Genomic DNA, 21,483 nt, shown 5'->3' with positions numbered 1-21,483 from the left:
GGCCAGTACAAAGACAACTGGTGGACAGACTGACATCAAGGAAAGAGACAGAAAACAAACAATAAAAAGGAAGTTCAAATATATGTTGGGGAAAAAAGTGCCTGGAGATAGGAAGAGAGAAGGATGGAAATGCCCAACCATTGAAGCTTTCCCCAAGGATCTCCCTGTCAGCGGGGAGGTCACTGAGAGCATTGGAGGTGTCCAGTGACAGAACATGCAGTTCCTTGAGAGAGTGTTCCTCAGCTCTGAAGAGCAGGGAACTGGTTCAGCTCTTCTACAGCCCTTTAATTAATTACCCTGCTGACTGCTCCAGGGTTTGTTCCCAATTTTCTCTGGTTGTGATCTGGGCGGGGGGGGGGGGTGTTTCACAGTTATATTTAATGTTTCAGCAACCTTGTCATTCATCTTTACTGTGTTCTAGGGTCTTTTGCTCAGTTGGGCCTTACCTTCAATCTCATTCCATCTGTTTTATACTATTAAAAAATTCTTCAAGGTTGATTCCACCCTTCCAGGTCTCCAGTGCTGTTGTGGATTTATTTTTAGAATTTATTATACCATTTCAAAGAGACTTTAGATGGAAGTAGAGGTAAAAAAAAAAGTCTTAATCAGCTATCTTCTGCTGGAAGTCATTTTAAGCATTTAAAATAAAACAAATATTCTCCTCCTACAACTGGTTGCATTAAACCTTTTAAGGTTTTTATTGATAAGCTATCAATTTTATCATAGACAAACCAATACATTTCACAAGAGTAAACGATCAAATGTGAAATTTTCTTTTTTTGTTTTGCTAAATAAGTGATTATTAATAGAGTGAAAATGAAAAAAAAGAAAAAGAGTGAAAACGTATAGAAAACTTACAATCCATATCAAGTATGGCACGGACAGATTTAACAAGTTCCTTGGACTCAAGTGCCAGTGTTGCTGGGATGTTGTGTCCATTCTTTCCCAATGGCGTGAGGGATGTCTGGGAAGCTAACAGAGCTCTTCTTTCACTAGGAGGGCAAGAAAATAAAGCTGAACTTATTACATAATGAAGAATATCTATCTTTGCTAAATCTGAATTCTTATTAGTTATAAAATTATACAAAATTTCTGATTTCTGACAACACTGTATTCTTATAGTCATAAACTGAAATGATGCTCACAAAATAATACTTGTTTTCAATTCTTTTATACATAATAAATAGGAATATTTAAAATATTAGGTTGACTTTATGTATAAGGAAAAGGAATAGAAGGACAGCTCCTCCTAAATCATTGTTTGGATTACATGATGTAGCCTTTTATTTAGTCTTACAGACATTTAAATTAAACACGTAAACATAAATTCATTAAATAGACATTTACTACTACTTCTAGTAGTATTAAATATAAATTCTACCACTAAATTTGCTCCTGAAATTATTTCTTAAATTATCTCTTCCATTTGCTGTCCCTAAATCTAAAACAGCCTAGAGCATTTATACCACTTTTAAAAAATGCAAATTTCACCTGAAATGCATGCATTCTGATATAATTAAAATGCAAGGTTTTACTTTTACCATATATTAAAACTTTTACTTGAAAAGAGACAATTTTAAACTGATGACAAAGGCATCATTACTTATAATCCATCTTCCTAGATAAGACGGCATTAATTCACAAGGAAAAACTCTCAAATTCAAATCACAGCCTTTCCGTATAGAATACCAAGGCCAATATCCACTACAGAAGATACAGCGTATTAAAAAGACTGAGCCAAATTTTACTCCTGTTTAACTTTTCAAGCTGTGGTAAAAAGCTGCTTAAGGGTTTTTTTTTTTAATTGATATAAAGTTGATTTACAATATTGAATAACTTCCAGGTATAAAGCAAAGTGATTCAGTTACATATATATTAATGTTGCTTTTTAAAGTTACCTTTGTTTCATGAATCTGCAAGAGCAGACTGGCTTTTAAAAGGTCATTTTTAATACCAATACTTTTGAATTATTATTCAAGGCCACAATGAAACCTAGGGTGGTAGAAGTCGGGGTCATGTCTAAACCATAAAAGGAGAATCTAACTGCTGAGTATTTTAACATCTTTACTGAAAATAATCATCATGGAATGCACATAATTATCTTACATCATAAGCAGCATGTTGCTATTGTTGTTTAGTCACTAAGTTGTGTCCAACTCTTTTGTGACCCCATGGACTGTAGCCTGTCAGGCTCCTCTGTCCACAGGATTCCTCAGGCAAGAATACTGGAATGGGTTGCTATTTCCTTCGCCAGGGTATCTTCCTGACCCGGGGATCGAACTCGAGTCTTCTGCATTGGCAGGAGGATTCTTTAAAGCTGAGCCACCAGGGAAGTCCCATAAGCAGCACCAGAAGCAGTGAAATCTCATGTTTTCATCGTTATCTCTGCTGCTGGAAGTCCCAAAAGCAGCACAGACAACAATAAAACATCAGATTTCACTTGAAGAAATATTACAGTAAAATCAGTTAAAAGGTACACCACCATAGGTGTTTTTCTAAATTCAAAAATGCTATGTGGAAACCTAAAATACAATGAATCTTCTTTGTTTACTGAATTGATACTTTCACAGTAAAGGGTAGAGTTTTCCTGTGTTTCTTCAAGCACATGTTGCTAGAAGTAGAAGTATATTGCTAGTAGCATCCTAGCAAAAGGGAAAAATTTCTTTGACTATCTCCAGGCTGTAACAGATTTTAGCATTTTAGCCACAAGTATCAGATGAAAGCACTTGAATTTTCTTACCTTAAATTTGACAAAGGTGCAGAATTATCAGAAAATACATCTTGAACAGCCTAGAGACAAACAAAACAGTAAAGGCAATATGTAACTTTGATAGCTTTTTAAAATGTTTTTTCTTGTTTAAATAATATTTATAACCCTTTCACCTATATTATTAGAAAGATATTTTTGTTATATATAGAAAAATCAGTTACATTAAGATACAATTCTCAGAATTATAATACATAGACATATTTCTGTAAGGGTATTTATCAACTAATGTTTATTTAGTATCAAAAGTTTTAAGAAAGTTTTCATTAAAACATGTATTAAGGATCATATAACTCTATCTCAATCATTTCTCTTAATCTGTGTGTTAGCTAGTCTTTTCATTATCTAAGCAATTTAAAATCTTGAGAGTCCCCTGGACTGCAAGGAGATCAAACCAGTCAATTCAAAAGGAAATCAGTCCTGAATATTCATTAGAAGGGCTGATGCTGAAGTTGAAACTCCAGTACTTTGGCCACCTGATGCGAAGAACTGACTCACTGGGAAAGACCCGGAGGCTGGGAAAGACTGAAGGCAGGAGGAAAAGGGGACGACAGAGGATGAGATGGTTGTATGACATCACCGACTAGATGGACATGAGTTTGAGTAAGCTCCAGAAGTTGGTTATGGACAGGGAGGCCTGGTGTGCAGCTGTCCATGGGGTAACAAAGAGTTGGACACGACTGAGGGACTGTAGTGAACTGAAGTTATTAGCATTGCTGTTTTGAGCCCAGGGAAGGTTTCACTAGCCACAAACACCATGACGTTTATCTATATGTCAGTGGTCTACACATTTCTTAAAAATGGACATAAAGTGATGTAACAGGAAAATTTACCTCTACAAAATGGAGAAGCTTTTCAGTGGATGCCTCAAAAGTTTTCCGAGCCATTTCTGATTTTCGCAATTGGCAGTCCAGTACTGTGATCCTCTTTCTTAACTCCTGAACACTTTCCTGGACAGAAATATCAAAAGGAATTCTCTCTTATTGTATATATCCTTTGATATGGAGGGGCACTTAACTAATTGCAATATTTTTAAAAGTTAAACTGCACAGGGATACTGCAAATTTTATAATATAAGCTACACATAACTTCACTGACAAAGCTTAACATTGTACCAGCTGTCAGGGTTCTGACAATTCAGTTTCTTTAGAGCAAGCAATGAAGCAAATTTGAAGTTGAAGGGAACTACATTGATAAATGGCACATGAAGAAATCAATTATACATTACTCCTTCCACACAGGAGGGAGTAACTATTACTTTATTAGTCTTTCACAATAAGAAAATATTAATAATAAACCAGGAAAAACATACGAATCAATTGCTTTCAGATTTTGGACAACAGGCAGTGAAAGACCAGGATTCTGGAGAGACTAAAAACACGAAAGTTAAGCTCCATGACTGGCCTTTTGTCTTAAGGCTGCAAAACATGGCATAGGGAAAGAGTCTAAAAAGAAGACAGGGTTTTACTGAGCTGAGGAAACAAAAATTGAAATTTAGAGGTGGCTAAACCTGTGGGGCATAGTAGAAGAGAAGAGGAAGCTACACAAAATAAAAGCTGCGAAATTATACCTAAGTATCTCTTGGTCTTCAGCAGGATTCTAAGCTATGCATATGCATAGCCAGGCATTAAAAGGCTGGCCCACTGTGGTGGAATGTAAGCTAAACAGAGGTTATGAAGTTTACACTTGCCTGTAAGTCATTGGTGTTTGACCACTTAGAGAAGAGAAACTTAACTGAACACCCTGGGTCCTCAGTTGAGACCACAGTAAGACCACACCTTAGGAATAGAGCTATGCTAACCCTAAAGTGGATTTCCAAGTAGGGCTAGGGGTAAGGAATCTGCCTGCCAATACGAGAGGCAAGAGACGTGGGTTTGATCCCTGGGTTGGAAGATCCCCTGGAGTAGGGAATGGCAATCCACTCCAGTATTCTTGCCTGGAAAATTCATGGACAGAGGACCCTGGCAGACCACATTCCATGTGGCTGCAAAGAGTTGGATGTGACTGAGCACACACATATAACTCTATTGACTGTTACAGCAAAGTATGTTTTAGTTTATGGTGGCTCTTTTTGGACAACATGGCCTACCAGATGCTGACAGAAACCCCTGTTAGTGTGGCACCATCCAACATGCTGAAGATACACATACATATTTAATGTAGCATGACCCAATTCGAAGCTGAGCTGGCGGAGAAGTAAAAGAATTCTGTGAACAGTAAAGGAATTTCAGGAAGACGTGCAACAGCAATGCTGACTGAACCCACTTAAGTGGGAGTACAGTGAAGCCCAACTTTATCTCAGGGTATTTGCTGATTATTGGTGGCCTCTAGTTTGGGGTTTCATCAGGCACAAATGGCAAACAGGAGAACTTTAATGGGTAAATTAGGGAGAAACAAACCTCTTGATTTTGGCTCTGATGAATGGTAGACCCCAGTGCCTTACTCATGCAGGTTAGAGATCAGGATTTATATTACTTATGTGGTCTGTACATTCAGAAGCTGAAAATTTAGTTTAAAAAAAGCAAACACAAATTTTTTAGTGGCTTAATTTCTAAATTCAGATATCAAAGAATTCCTACATTTAATGTATCAAAAGCTTATGGCCTCAGTCAATAATCTACTATGGATAAAAAGTCAGCTGAAGGAGACAAATTATAGGATCAGACCTACAGAGATGGCAGATACTGAAGTGACTGAATACAGAATATAGTTACAGTTGGACTATAAAGAAAGCTGAGTGCAAAAGAATTGATGCTTTTGAACTGTGGTGTTAGAGAAGACTCTTGAGAGTCCCTTGGACTGCAAGGAGATCCAACCAGTCCATCCTAAAGGAAATCAGTTCTGGGTGTTCACTGGAAGGACTGATGCTGAAGCTGAAACTCCAGTACTTTGGCCACCTCATGTGAAGAGTTGACTCATTGGAAAAGACCCTGATGCTGGGAGGGATTGGGGGCAGGAGGAGAAGGGGACAACAGAGGATGAGATGGTTGGATGGCATCACCGACTCAATGGACATGGGTTTGGATAAACTCTGGGAGTGTTGATGGACCGGGAGGCCTGGTGTGCTGCAGTTCATGGGGTTGCAAAGAGTCGGACACGACTGAGTGACTGAACTGAACTGATGTTCAATATATTTTAAAAACTAAGAAAGAATTTAAATTGTAATAAAGAGACAAGAAACTATCAAAATAGATCCAGATGAAGTAAAAAAAAAATCAATCTTAGAAATAAAAATGCAGTGCTTACTGAGGCAGCACATATACTAAAATTGGAATGATATTAGCATGGCCCCTGCACAAGAATGATACACAAATTTATGAAGCGTTCCATATTTTTCACTCTTTGACATAAATCACAGCAAGATCCTCTTTGATTCACCTCCTAGAGTAATGGAAATAAAAACAAAAATAAATGGGACCTAATTAAACTTAAAAGCTTTTGCATAGCAAAGAAAATAATAAACAAGATTAAAAGACAAGACTCAGAATGGGAGGAAATAATTGCAAACAAAGCTACTGACAAAGGGTTAATCTCCAAAATATATAAGCAGCTCACATAGCTCAATACCAGAAAAAAAACCAACCCAATCAAAAAACGGACAAGAGGCCTAAGCGACATTTCTCCAAAGTAGACATACAGATGGCCAATAAACACATGAAAAGATGCTCAACACTGCACATTATTAGAGAAATGAAAAACAAAAGTACAATATCACTTCAACAACCAGAATCATCATCAGCTCAGTCACTCAGTCATGTCCAACTCTCTGTGACCCCCACGGATGGCTTCTCTGTCCATCACCACTTCCCAGAGTTTACTCAAACTCATGTCCATCGAGTCAGTGATGCCATCCAGCCATCTCATCCTCTGTTGTCCCCTTCTCCTCCTGCCCCCAATCCCTTCCAGCATCAGGGTCTTTTCCAATGAGTCAACTCTTCGCATCAGGTGGCCAAAGTATTGGAGTTTCAGCTTCAGCATTAGTCCTTCCAATGAACATCCTGGACTGGTTTCCTTTAGGATGGACTGGTTGGATCTCCTTGCAGTCCAAGGGACTCTCAAGAGTCTTCTCCAACACCACAGTCCAAAAGCATCAACTCTTTGGCGCTCAGCTTTCTGTATAGTTCAACTCTCACATCCATACATGACCACTGGATAAAGCATAGCTTTGACTGGACAGACCTTTGTTGGCAAGTGTCTCTGCTTTTTAATATGCTGTCTGGCCTAGTCATAGCTTTTCTTCCAAGGAGCAAGCAGTGTCTTTTAATCAGAATGGCCACCAACAAAAAAATTACAAACAATAAATACTGCAAGTGATGTGGAGAAAAGGGAACCCTATTGCACTCTTGGTGGGAATTTAAATTGATACGGCCACTATGGAGAGTAGTATGGAGATTTAACAAACTAGGAATAAAATTACCATACGACCCACCAATCTCACTACTGAGCATAAATCCTGAGAAAACTACAATTCAAAAAGACACATGCACCCCAACGTCAGCTGCAGCACTATTTACAACAGCCAGGACATGGACGCAACCTAGATGTCCATCAACAGAAAAACGGGTAAAGAAGTTGTATGTATGTATATATATATGTACATACATATACGCATATACAATGGAATACTACTCGGCCATGAAAAGGAATGAATTTGAGTCAGCTGTAGTGAGGCTGATGAACCTAGAGCCTGTTACACTGTTTGAAGTCACAAAAAGAAAAACAAATATCGTACGTGTGTGGAGTCTAGAAAAACAGTGCCGAAGAGCATACTCAGAGAGGAGCAATGGAGACAGACATAGAGAGTGGCCTGGAGGACACAGCAGGGGAAGAAGAGGTAGGGTGAGCTGAGCGAGCGGCACTGACATGTAGGCACCATCAGCTGTGATGTGGATAAGCAGCAGGACGCTGTTGGACAGCACAGGGAGCCCAGCTTGGTGCTCTGTGATGACCTAGAGGGGTGGACAGGTGGGGGAAGGAGGCTTGGGGGGCAGGACCACATGGATAACTGTGACTGATTTGTGCCAATGTCCGGCAGAGACCACCACAGCATTGTAAAGCAAGTATCCTTCAATTTAAAAAAGGCAGTAATAATTAGAAACTCAATTAATGTGTTTACTATCCAACACATTAAGAAGTTGAAGCGAGAATGGGTGAACTGGAAGGCAGAGGTAAATAAACTTCTTATAATAGAGCAGAAAAATAAAAATGGAAAATATGAAAAGAGAAGAGGTAAGGAAAAATTAACCAGAAGATCTAGCATATATCCAATATAAATTAGATAGGAGAGACAAGAAATAATGAAAGAGAAATAGGTCAGGATAACAGCTTAAGGATTTTCGGAAATAGTGAAAGACACTGTTCCTCAGATCAGGAAGCTCATTCCTTGAATCTCAAGCATATAAATTAAGATAGCTCAATACACGGCTGACCATAGTCAAACTTCTGACCACTTAAAACAAAGTCACCTAAAAAGAAACAGCACACTGCAAACAAATAACAGACTGAAACCTGATATCACAACCATGGCACAAAAACATTAAAGATACTCAATGCCAGTTTAATACTCTAAATGTAGCAAAACTACACTTCAAGAACAAGAGTTAATAAATATGTTTCCAAACAAACAAAAATAAATTTCATTACAACAGATCCTATCTTTGAAAGATGAATTTCTAAATGTTGTACTTCAGGAAAAAAGAAAGCAATTCAAGCAAGAAGGTTTGAAATGCAACAATGTTGAAAAAAGAAAATGATAAACATGGAGGTCTATCTAAACAAAGATTGACAGCACAAAAGAAATTATAATAATATCTAATTTATGATGTTAAAAGTCAAGAAATAACTAAAACACTTACAAAGCAGAAATTAAATAGAAAGAGACTATTGGATTTGTAGTAAAGTTCTTACAGTATTTAGAAGTAGAAAGACAGTGATTAGTTTTATAATTTAAGTTACAATAAAATGCTAACATTTCTATTACAAGATAATCATTAAAACTAGAAACCAAGTGTCTAACTTCTAAACCAGCAAGAAAGTGAAAGTTGCTGAGTTGTGTTCAACTCTTTGCGGCCCTATGGACCATACAGTCCATGGAATTCTCCAGGCCGGAACACTGGAGTGAGTGGCCGCTCCCTTCACCAGGGGATCTTCCCAATACAGGGATGGAACCTTGGTCTCCCACATTGCAGGTGGATTCTTTACCATCTGAGCCACCTGAAAGTGGAAGCAGCATAGTGAAATAAATTAAATGGGAGTGGGGGGACATAGGAAAAATCTAACCCAATCCAAAAAGAGGGGCGAGAGGGAGGTAAGAAATGACAAACAACTAGAAAACATGGGACAAATAAAATGCAGAAAATAAAAGGGCAGAAATTAAGCCACGTACATTAGTGAGTAAGAATGTACATGGAAAGATCTTTCCAATTAAAGGTCAAAAATTAGTAAAATGGGAAAAAAATCCAATTACCTGCTGTTTACCATAGACACAATTAAAATATAAGGACAGGTACTTCCCTGCTGGTCCACTGGTCAAAATCCACCTTGCAACGCAGGAGGTGCAGGTTCGATCCCTTGGAGAACGAAGATCCCATATACTATGGCGTAATTAAGCCCGTGCTTCACAAGGGCTGTAAGCGGCAGTTACTGAAGCCCGTGTGCTCTAACTACCGAGTCTGTGTGCCACAACTACAGAGTGCGTGCACCACAACGAAAGCTTCTGGATGACACAGCTAGGACCTGGTGCAGTCAATCTAATCAACAGATAATATAAGGACTAATAGAGTTCTGGATAGATAATATAAGGCTAATAGAGTTTTGCCAAGAGAATGCACTGGTTATAACAAACACCCTCTTCCAACAACACAAGAGAAGACTACACATGGACATCACCAGATGGTCAATACCGAAATCAGACTGATTATGTTCTTTGCCAAAGAACAAGATGCCAAAGATGAAGAAGCTCTATGCAGTCAGCAAAAACAAGACCAGGAACTGAGTGTGGCTCCGATCATGAACTCCTTATTGCAAAATTCAGGCTTAAATTGAAGAACGTAGGGAAAACCACTAGACCTTTCAGGTATGACCTACATCAAATCCCTTACGATTATACAGTGGAAGTCAGAAACAGATTCAAGGGATTATATCTGATAGACAGAGTGCCTGAAGAGCTATGGACATTTCTGACATTGTACAGGAGACAGGGATCAAGACTATCCCAAGAAAAAGAAATGCAAAAAAGCAAAATGGTTGTCTGATGAGGCCTTACAAATAGCAGAGAAAAGAAGAGAAGCTAAAGGCAAAGGAGAAAAGGAAAGATATACCCATTTGAATGCAGAGTTCCAAAGAATAGCAAGGCGAGATAAGAAAGCCTTCCTCAGCAATCATTGCAAAGAAACAGAGGAAAACAATACAATGGGAAAGATTATAGAGATCTCTTCAAGAAAATTAGAGATACCAAGGGAAAATTTCATGCAAAGATGGTCCCAATAAAGGACAGAAATGGTATGGACCTAACACAAGCAGAAGATATTAAGAAGAGGTAGCAAGAATACACAGAAGACCTACACAAAAAAGATCTTCACGACTCAGATAACCACGATGGTGTGATCACTCACCTAGAGCCAGACATCCAGGAATGCAAAGTCAAGTGGGCCTTAGGAAGCATCACTACAAGCAAAGCTAGTGGAGGTAATGGAATTCCAGTTGAGCTCTTTCAAATCCTAAACGATGATGCTGTGAAAGTGCTGCATTTACTATGTCAGCAAATTTGGAAAACTCAGCAGTGACCACCAGACTGGAAAAGGTCAGTTTTCATTCCAATCCCAAAGAAAGGCAATCCCAAAGAATGTTCAAACTACCACAAATTGCACTCATCTCACACACTAGCAAAGTAATGCTCAAAATCCTCCAAGTCAGGCTTCAACACTATGTGATCCATGAACTTCCAGATGTTCAAGCTGGATTTAGAAAAGGCAGAGAAACCAGAGACCAAATTGCCAACATCCATGGGATCACTGAAAAACCAAGAGAGTTCCAGAAAAACATCTGCTTTTTATTGACTATATCAAAGCCTTGACTGTGTGGATCACAGCAAACTGTGGAAAATTCTTCAAGAGATGGGAAAACCAGAATATCTGATTTGCCTCCTGAGAAATCTGTATGCAGGTCAGGAAACAAGTTAGAACTGGATATGGAACGACAGACTGGTTCCAAATTGGGAAATGAGTACGTCAAGGCTCTATATTGTCATCCTGCTTATTTATCTTATATGCAGAGTACATCATGAAAAACACTGGGCTGGATGAAGCACAAGTGGAATTAAGATTGCCGGGAGAAATATCAATAACCTCAGATATGCAGATGACACCACTCTTATGGTAGAAAGTGAAGAAGAACTAAAGAGCCTCTTGATGAAAGTGACAGAGGAGAGTGAAAAAGTTGGCTTAAAGCTCAACATTCAGAAAACTAAGATCATGGCATCTGGTCCCATCACTTCATGACAAATCGATGGGGAAACAATGGAAACCGTGACAGATTTTATTTTCTTGGGCTCCGAAATCACTGCAGATGGTGACTGCAGCCATGAAATTAAAAGACACCTGCTCCTTGGAAGAAAAGTTATGACCAACCTAGATAGCATATTAAAAAGCAGAGACATTACTTTGCCAACAAAGGTTCGTCTAGTCAAGGCTATGGTTTTTCCAGTAATCATGTATGGATGTAAAAGTTGGACTATAAAGAAAGCTGAGCACTGAAGAATTGATGGCTTTGAACTGTGGTGTTGGAGAAGACTCTTGAGAGTCCCTCGGACTGCAAGGAGATCTAACCAGTCCATCCTAAAGGAAATCAGTCCTGAATATTCATTGGAAGGACTGATGCTGAAGCTGAAGTTCCAATACTCTGGGCCCCTTAAGTGAAGAAATAACTCTTTGGAAAAGACCCTGACGCTGGGAAAGATTGAAAGCGGGAGGAGAAGGGGACAACAGAGGATGAGATGGTTGGATGGCAGCACTGACTTGATGTATATGGGTTTGAGCAAGCTCCAGGAGTTACTGATGGACAGGGAGGCCTGGCGTGCCGTAGTCCAAGGGGTTGCAAAGAGTCAGACATGACTGTGTGACTGAAGTGAACTGAACTGAACTTAATATAAGGACACTGAAAAGTTGAAAGTAAAAGGATGGAAAAATATACATAGGTAAATACTAAAATAAAGCTGGTGTAACTATTTTAAAATCAATCAAAAATAAGCATTAAGGGAGAAGGAAGATTGCTAGAGTGAAGAGTCACAGCATTTTCATAAAAGGATGATAATGTGATTCCAAGCTTGTACGCAACTAAAAGCATTACTTCAAAATATATAAAGAAAATTTAGAAGAGAAATCACAAGGCAAATTTTAATCTATTCCCTAAGAAAGAAATTAATATTACTGGAGAAGAATTGTACCCCACAATTAATGATAATGATCTAGTGGACTCTATAAAACAATACATGAAATGACTGCAGAATTCTTTTCAAGCTCACTCTGAGTATTTGTAAACACTGGCCATACAGTAAACCGTGAAACAATCATCAATAAATTCTGGAGTTGTTATTTATAGACTAGATCCTCTGGCCACATGCAATTAACCTTTCTGTTCCTCAATGATGTTTATGAATCAAGATGCAATTATAAATATGCAAATTTTCCCCAAATTAATCTATACATTTAATGCATTCCAGTAAAAACTACATTGGTATTTATTTCTTTTGATGGAATTTATAATCTGAGTCTAAAATACACATAAAAGATCAAAGGATTATGTAGCTACCACACATGTAAAGAAAAAGAACTAGACAGGGTCATCAGATCAAGATTTAGAGTAAAACAGGCTTTTGAATGAAAGCGGCTGGATAGTTTATCATTCATTTAGAAAAAGAAAGAAAGAATGAAATGGACCCCTATCTCATACAATGACATAAAACCATGACAGAGGATCAAATTTTAAAAACTTTTAGAGACAAATATAAAACCATTTTTGAGAAAGGAGGGACTTCTAGAAAGACACATGAAGGAAAAGACCGATAAGTTGGATTATATGAAAACAACACCTGTTCATTTCACCTTAGGGTGCAAAGGCAAGCATAAATTTACATGAAGATTTTTACAACATCAAAAATAAGAAGAAACATTTCGCATAGAAACACAAAAACCTAATAAATGCATAAATATTAGCTCAACTGGCTATCTGGGACAAGAGGCAAAGCCCTGGTTTATTGCATTTGGTGGTGTAAATAATCTCACCATGACTCATTTCAAGCTAACCATCTGATGTCATTGAACAGAGTTAAGATCAGTTTAAATACTTTCAAACACAATTGGCATTGCCTAATTGTAATCAGTCAAACTGATCATACAATCATCACTCAACCTACCAATTCCACTCTAGTAGGAACAAAAGAGAACTGCTACACATGTGGAGTAGGATTTATATACAAAACTTTTTAGCAACATTGTTCATAAAAGAAGAAAACTGAAACAGTTGTGCTGTCTATCAAATACAGTATGAACAAATACACTGTAGTTATCCAGTCAATGGAATACAAAAAAGCAATGAAAAGACACAAACTAGCTATAAACTTCAAATAAATAAATCACAAATACAAAATTTTGAGTGAAAAAAACACAAGTCAGAATAATAAAAGTAATATGTTTTCTACTCATATAAAGTTGACAAACAGGCAAAATTCAACAATACATTGTTGAGGGATATGTGTGTGCATGCTTAAGTGCTCAGTCGTGTCTGACTCTTTGTGACCCCATGGACTGTATCCCACCAGGCTCCTCTGTCCATGGGATTCCCCAGGCAAGAATACTGGAGTGGGTAGCCATTCTCTTCTGCTGGGGATCTTCCTGACCCAGGGATCAAACCCAGCTCTCCTGCATTGTGGGTGGACTCCTTATTGTCTGAGACACCAGTGAAGACTAAGGAATATATATACACAGGTAGTAAAATAATCAAGAAAATGGACTCTGGGAGAAGGCGAGGGTGGGATGTTTCAAGAGAACAGCATTGAAACATGTATATTATCTAGGGTGAAACAGATCACCAGCCCAGGTGGGATGCATGAGACAAGTGCTCGGGCCTGGTGCACTGGGAAGACCCAGAGGGATCGGGTGGAGAGGGAGGTGGGAGGGGGGACTGGGATGGGGAATACATGTAAATCCATGGCTAATTCATTTCAATGTATGACAAAAACTACTGTAATGATGTAAAGTAATTAGCCTCCAACTAATAAAAATAAATGAAAAAAAAAAAAAAAGAAAATGGTGAAGATTAAATCTAGGAAAGCGGTTCTATGGGATGAAATTGGAAAGGGACACTGTGGGTCTTCAAACATAGTGGTAAATTTTTATTTCTTAAGCTGAAGGAAATAATAAATAAAAAGGGAGATAAGTAAACATAGAGATAATATAAGGGAAAACCTGTAAGAAAAATATTTATTGTTATAAAAATAATCTGTTTTAAAAGTGAATATCTGAATCTAAATTCTGTGATATTTTGGTCAGTTTCTCTTCAAGCAATCTCAAACAAATAAAAAAAAGTTTCTTTCTCTTTCTCCACTGGTACTGGGTTTGGAAAATGCTGCGATGTTCATGTCTAACATCTCTTTGGGGGAAAAATAAAGATTATTTTCAGACATGGGCTAATGGCTTAGTTTAGGATTTTGTTCTCTTGACAAAATTTTGTTCCTCTGAATGGCATGAGACACCATTATGCTAAAAAAGAGAACTGAATTAATTATATTACCGCAAAACTTAAGACAAAAATGTTTTTCAGCTAGGAGCTGAAATAGAGAATAGCAAATAACCTATGCTTTAAAAAAATGAATAAATTCATATGAATTCCTTAAATGTTACATTATTTAAAAAGAAAGTATTTTTAAAGACTTGATTATCACTCCAAAAATAAATCAAGTTAATGTGCGTCCCTCTGGAAGCTGCGTGCTCGGTCAAACGGGATGACCATCTCCGACAGAGGAGGACCGGTCTTCGGTCAAGGGTATGTGAGTAGTTGTGCTCCCCTGCTAGAACCTCCAATCAAGTTATTATTTAAAAAGCACTTTTAATATTTTGATAATTCCAATATTTTCAGAATCATGTTAAGTTACTCACATGAAATAAGCATATATCTCTGATTTCAGAACATAAACACTGGGTCAAGAATAATAAATATATGCAACATTCCATAGTATTTCTGCCATCTAACATATTGCTCCCCCTTGGCCTTATGGTATTATCAATGGGTGACAGGAACAACAGCCTTCTTTTGGAACTCGTTTAAATGGCAGATGTGAAAAATGTATCTCTTAGATAACCAAAGAAAATTTCAGATTTTCTTCTATATCTTGCTTTTCTAAACTAGTTTCATTTCCACTTGGTATACTTAAAGTACTTAACTCTTTTATGTTTAAATAAATAACTGTATATTTTTCAAACTTGTTTTATGTTCTCTTGAAAGATGACTGGATTAGAGACATAAACACTTATTATGGTTAGAAATAAATTCTAGGAAGTTATAAAATATCGGTTTCAATTTATTTAATTTTCTACCTTATTTCAGTGAAAAAAAAAGTATATATGCCTATTACAGTTTTTGAATACCATTCAATGAATACAGTATGTATAATGTTTTACAAAGTCACATAATAAAATAATTCACATTAAAAGAAAGGTCATACTGCCTTCTGAAAAGCATTCAGTATTTTGCTACTGAAATTGAAGCCTGCTAAATTCAAACTCAAGTTTCTTTCTCTTAATTAACTTGGGCCTTTGGCAAAAAATTATTTAACTTTCACACTTCCTCAAGTGCTCTAAACAAAGAGTAAAACAGAATTAAAAGACAAATTAGCAAGTTTAGGGAAAAAGGAGGAAACCAGCATAATGGGACTTAATGACTGAGTTGTACAATGTTGACCAGTGACCCAAATAAATTTGGGGCACATACTTTCCCATCCCAAAGCTATCTGGATAAAGGGAGGCTCATAACCTTCACATTACCCCCACCACGAAACATCATCCTATCACTGAATAACAGAGACAAACACTGACCTAGTTTAGAAGTGCAGATAGAAAAAAAAAAATGAAAACAGGATACATGGCTACGGCAAGGAAACCATGGTAACTAGAAAAGAGAACTGTTTTGCTTACTTTATTTTGGTCAGAATAATCAGCAAGCTGAGCCTTCAGCTCTGTAATCTCAGCCTCTAACAGACGGATCACTTCCTCATAATCCATTTCCATTCCGTGGGCCTGTCTCTGTGCAGCTTCGGCAAGATGAAGCCGACTTCGCAGGGCTCTTGTTTCTTCGACCACAGCTTTGGTTTCCTAAATATTTAAAAAATAATGTCATGAAGAAAAGAATGTAAAAGTAGTAGCGGTTTAAACAAAATATTTTCTTCCTTCTGGAAGTTATAATTCAAAAAATGAATCAATGTACTTATATTTTTCACATCTCAATTTGAAAACTAATATTCATGTTATTTAATTAAGGTCATGTGTGACCTTACTTTTCCTTGATTTCTTGGATAACTTTCAGTATGGACTCTCCAACTTCACACATTTAGGAGAAAATTTTGAAAATAAGAGAAGCAGAAGAGAATCGAAAGTGGAAAAGAGAATAAAAATTGGCTCAAAAGATAAAAAGAGCAGATTTCTACAAAAGTCAAGTAGGTGGTAGGGCTCATGTTCTATGAAGGTTTTTGCAGCTCCATCAGATCCTGCTGAGAGATTTATAGTGTTAAGGGCTTCTTGGTGGTTCAAGCCCCAGGAGCCAAATCTTATTCCTAGACATCAGTCTAAGAGCTACCTCCCCAGTTTGACTTAAGCCAAAAGGCAGAATTCAGTAGCAAAATATACAGCCATTTCTATAGGATGCAATGCTCACCACATTTAGAACAACACTGAAGGAAAGGCATTACTAAAAACCATTTTATACATAATCAACAGAGGCTCAGAGAGGTAACATAACCTATGCAACGGCAGATACAAGTGCCAGAATTCAAACTCAGCTTTACCTGACTCCAACATTAATGCTCTTTTCACCATTTTACTCCACCACTAGATGACAAAAATGAGAACAAAACTATACACTAGCTGTATTTTTCACCTTAGGAAGTGGATGGTGTGGCCCAAAGCACTTGCACTCTCAAAAATGTGTCTTGGTGCTGGCTCAGTAACAGTTTCCAGGACAGCAATATAATTTAATATTGCACTTGCTATAATGTAAACCCTTTCTTTCTTTCTTTCTTTTTTTTTAACTTGATGCAGAAATTGTTTTTCTCTGCAATGGAACTTTCTGCTCCAATTGTCGTGGCTAATATTCAACTATGGTTATTTTAATTTTCTGGGAGCTTTTACAGGACACTTGCTTTTGTTTGAGCCTAGGGGAGAGTTAGAAATGATTTTACTGCAGGACATATTTAAGGGCCACTTCTCCATTCATACATTCAGTAGCTATTAAGTACTTACTGTGTGTGAGTTTGTGTCTCAGGTACTGAAGAGGGAGCACCTAACACAATACAAAGTCCTCCTTTTGTCCCCCAGTACTTATAATCTAGTTTGGGGAGAGGGCAAACTGGAGATAATCAATGAAGACCTCACTGAGAAGACTTTTAATCAGAGGACAGCAGAAAGGGTGGAGCTGTGCAGACTTCTGAAAGAAGGGCTTTCTGGGCAGAGAGAGCAGCCTGTGCAGAGGAACTGGGACAGCACTGAGCCTGCATCTTCAGAGAACAGCAAGGAAGCTGGGCGGCTGCAGGAGACAGGAGAGGACAGGAAAAAGGGGGCGCAGACACAGGGGTACAGTGGGCACAGTGTCTGGGCAGCGATGGTGCCGGCGTGGAGTGGCGGATCTTGAGGGCCTTTGTAGGCCACTGTAAGGACTTCAGTTTTACTCACGGCCAGAGGGAAAGCGACTGGAGGGTTCTGGGCAGAGAAGCGGTAAAAGGACACCTATCTAACTAACACATCAGTCAGTTCAGCCCAGGCAATCAAGGGTTATGTGTCACAACTGGATCACCTTCACAAAAGACTGCACGAACAGCAGGTAACGGCCTACTATGTGTCAACAGGGCTCTAAATGTTTTGGATAGATCACCTCAAATAATCTACCCAGTGCTGTGAGAGCTATGTCCATTTTTATTCTCATTTAATAGGCAGGAAACTGGAAAGTTAAGTAGTTCGCGCAGAATCATAAACTTAGTAAGTGGCAGAGCTGGGATTTGAACCCAGGCCGTTTAGTTACAAAGTCCACAGTCTTGGCTACAGAATATGCTAAAAAACCAAATGGCTTGTAGGTGACAATATCATCAGTGCCCAGCCCTGCATGAGCTTAGGATGTGGTCATTACAACACACTCAAACACATTTGAGGCTGCTACACCGTTCCCCATTTTCCATTCAATCAGGCTAGGAAAAAAATAATACTGTCACTGAAGAGAAAGCGAGGGGCAGAGAATTCACCATAGCAGCAATGAAGAATAACTAATTCGATGATTTGTCTCCTTCACATTTGCTTCATGCAGCCTTTATTCCTCTATAAAAACAGCACTTTTATTTTTGTTCAAAGAACGCTAGTTAATTAAATGAAGAATCTGAATGGAATTTATATAGCCATTATAGTGCACTGATGGTAATACGGTGTGAAATGCAGTCGGGTGGTAAAAGATGCAGAGGTTTTGATGCTGAATAAATTCATGCCATTTCTTTTGTAAATGTATAACTGTCAGGCTGGTAAATGTGACCCCTTAGCAAAGTTCTAGCCCAATTCCCACTGAATGGCTGTTTAAAAGATTAGTGCATTGAAATGACGACTCTTAGAGGAAGCAGTAAAGAAAAGATAGCAGCAGTGTGCCACATTTAGCAATACAGGATCACATAAATCCGTTTTTTCTTTTCTTCCTGGGCTGTTTTCTAATAACTGTAAAGACTCCTATGTCAGTAATAATTGAGCCAGAATTTTCCTAGTACCTCACCATGAGTCTGAAATCCAATCAGGGGAAATGTGGCAGCCAGTTCACTGATTTACTCTGTGTTAGGTACAGATTAATTCAGTTTGAAAGTTAGAAAATGTTGGATCATTAAATAGCAAGGGAATTCCAAACAAGCATCTACTTCTTCACTGACTACACTAAAGCCTTTGATTGTGTGGATCATAACAATCTGTGGAAAATTCTTAAAGAAATGTGAACACCAGACCACCTTAACTGTCTCCTGAGAAACCTGTATGCAGGGCAAGAAGCAACAGTTAGAACCAGACATGGAATAATGGACTGGCTCAAAACTGGGAAAGGAATACGTCAAGGCTATATATTGTCACCCTGCTTATTAACTTATATGCAGAGTGCATCATGAGAAATGCCAGGCTGAAAGACTCACAAGCTGGAATCAAGATTGCTGGGAGAAATATCAACAACCTCGGATATGCAAGTGATACCACTCTAATGGCAGAAAGCAAAGAGGAACTAGAGTCTCTTGATCAATGTGAAAGAGGAGAGTGAAAAAGCTGGCTTAAAACTCAGCATTCAAAAAACTTAAGATCCTGGCACCCAGTCACATCACTTCATGGCAAATAGATGGGGGAAAAAGTGGAAACTGACAGGTTTGACTTTCTTTGGCTCCAAAATCACTGTGGACGGTGAGTACAGCCACAAAATTAAAAGACGCTTGTTCCTTGGAAGAAAAGCTATGACAAACTTAGACAGCGTATGAAAAAGCAGAGACATCACTTTGCCAACAAATGACCATATAGTCAAAGCTATGGTTTTTCCAGTAGTCATGTACAGATGTGAGAGCTGGACCATAAAGAAGACTGAGCGCCAAAGAATTGATGCACTCAAACTGTGGTGCTGGAGAAGACTCTTGAGAGTCCCTTGGACAGCCAGGAGATCAAATCTGTCAATCCTAAAGGAAATCAGTCCTGAATGGAAGGACTGATGCTGAAGCTGAAGCTTCAATACTTTAGCCACCTGAGGCAAAGAGTCAACTCACTGGAAAAGATTCTGATGCTGGGAAAGACTAAGGGCAGGAGAAGGGGGTGACAGAGGATGAGATGGTTGGATGGCATCATGGACTCAAAGGACCTGAGTTTGAGCAAATTTTGGGAGATGGTGAAGGACAGGGAAGCCTGGCGTACTGCAGTCCAAGGGGTCACAAAGAGTCAGATAGAACTTAGCAACTGAACAACAAAGATGTAGTAGCAAATTAGAAAAATCAACAAAAGCATTATGCATATTAATACTAGACAGTACAAAGAAATGCACTGAAAGGGAATCCTTAATTATGAAGGCATATCTCTGACTTAACATTTTTTTAGTGACATTGAAAAAATGACTTCAACTCACACTCTCTGGTTGTTAAATCAGGATTTTCTACCTTAGAATTTCACAGTGAACCTTCAGGGAAGATCAGACCAAATTCTTCTTTGAAACTACACTTCACACTAATGAAAATCTTTGTAGGCTACAAGAACTTCACTATGTGACTGTGTTGAGACAAAGGGCTGAATAAACTGACCTTTGTCAGCACACTGATATCTCTGCTTTTTCATATGCAGGCTAGGTTTGTCATAGCTTTTCTTCCAAGGAGCAAGCATCTTTTAATTCTGTCGCTGGAATCACTGTCCACAGTGATTTTGGAGCCCAAGAAAATAAAATCTGCCACTGTTTCATTAACATGATATTGAATTAAAAAAATGGGCATTAGATATACTTCAGAATCTTAGATACCTTTTTTTTTTTCCATTTTCTGGCTCTGTAATTCTCCAAGCCTCAGTTTTTTCATTTGTATAAGGGTAAATATTTATAAGCTCAAAACAGCTCTCACAATAGGATTAAAGAACTACAGCTCTGGTACACTTTTTCCCTGTTCCTCTTCATTGTTTTCAAATAGACACATAATCACCAATGTGATGAGAGAGCTAGACTGGATGAAATGACTGAGGCACTCATGTAGTTCTTTGGAAGTAAAACGTGCACATGGCTTTTTTAATGTTAGCAACAGTTATGTAAAATCTTCCCTTCTCTCGTTGTGAGTTTTAACGGCTCCCCAAAGTAGAAGGAAAAAGTGCTAACTGCAGTTGCTCATTTGTAATGAGGTAGCACATTCACATCACTAAACCGAGAAGTTCTGTAATTTTTAAGCTAATCAGTAAATCTTTCATAATGTCAATTGCTGACAGGAGAAAAAGGAGGCCTCCAAGAGATATATGCTTTAGTGTAATATAACTTATGCTACCAAGCCCAAAAGAATACTTATCAGCTTCCTACATCCACTCATTGGAAAACCCTTCTTGGTCTTGGTGCCATTACAGCCTGTGAAAAAGACTAAGGGTTACTGCAGGAAGAGGGATGTTGAAGGAAAAATGTTTAAAAGCAAGCTATATTTAGTTTCCTTAACTGAGGTATTGATTTTATTAAAATATGCTTAATATTCCTCTTAAGGGATGATCTCAAATAATTTGCTAGTGGTTCACAAAAGGAATCTACAACTCATCCCTTAATCATGACATTCTTGGAGGAGAAAATGAATTCACAGAACTTTCTGTAAGTCTCCAATGTGTGTTCTTTCCTTTCGCCTCCTCTGGGTGTACATCCATCCCTCTCTTCCACCTCCATACCTAACCAGTTATCAGGCACTGTGAATTCTTCACTGGTGATGTGTTTGCACCATTCCTTAATTC

At 38.1% G+C, this 21,483-nt stretch overlaps 1 protein-coding gene and 1 pseudogene across 10 annotated transcripts in view; one reads left to right on the top strand and one right to left on the bottom strand.

Annotated features, from left to right (window-relative positions):
• Positions 1 to 21,483, bottom strand: part of STXBP4 (syntaxin binding protein 4) — a 217,841-nt gene that overhangs the window by 75,919 nt on the left and 120,439 nt on the right. For 9 of the 10 annotated variants that reach the window (XR_011492079.1, XM_070478469.1, XM_070478471.1 and 6 more), the window contains 4 exons: positions 15,955 to 16,131; positions 3,601 to 3,717; positions 2,741 to 2,790; positions 859 to 992 (listed from right to left, as the gene is read on the bottom strand). Coding sequence is in view for 9 of the 10 variants with exons in the window: in XM_070478469.1 (XP_070334570.1) it covers positions 859 to 992; positions 2,741 to 2,790; positions 3,601 to 3,717; positions 15,955 to 16,131 (478 nt within the window). In the remaining variant the exon portion in view is untranslated. The remainder of the gene's footprint in view (positions 1 to 858; positions 993 to 2,740; positions 2,791 to 3,600; positions 3,718 to 15,954; positions 16,132 to 21,483) is intronic. The other variant, XM_070478473.1, reaches the window with a different exon arrangement.
• LOC139039259 (U6 spliceosomal RNA) lies at positions 6,006 to 6,103 on the top strand (annotated as a pseudogene).

Source organism: Odocoileus virginianus, chromosome 17, assembly GCF_023699985.2.
Source record: "Odocoileus virginianus isolate 20LAN1187 ecotype Illinois chromosome 17, Ovbor_1.2, whole genome shotgun sequence".
NCBI classification, from domain to species: domain Eukaryota; kingdom Metazoa; phylum Chordata; class Mammalia; order Artiodactyla; family Cervidae; genus Odocoileus; species Odocoileus virginianus.
This window is presented reverse-complemented; position numbering and strand designations above follow the sequence as displayed.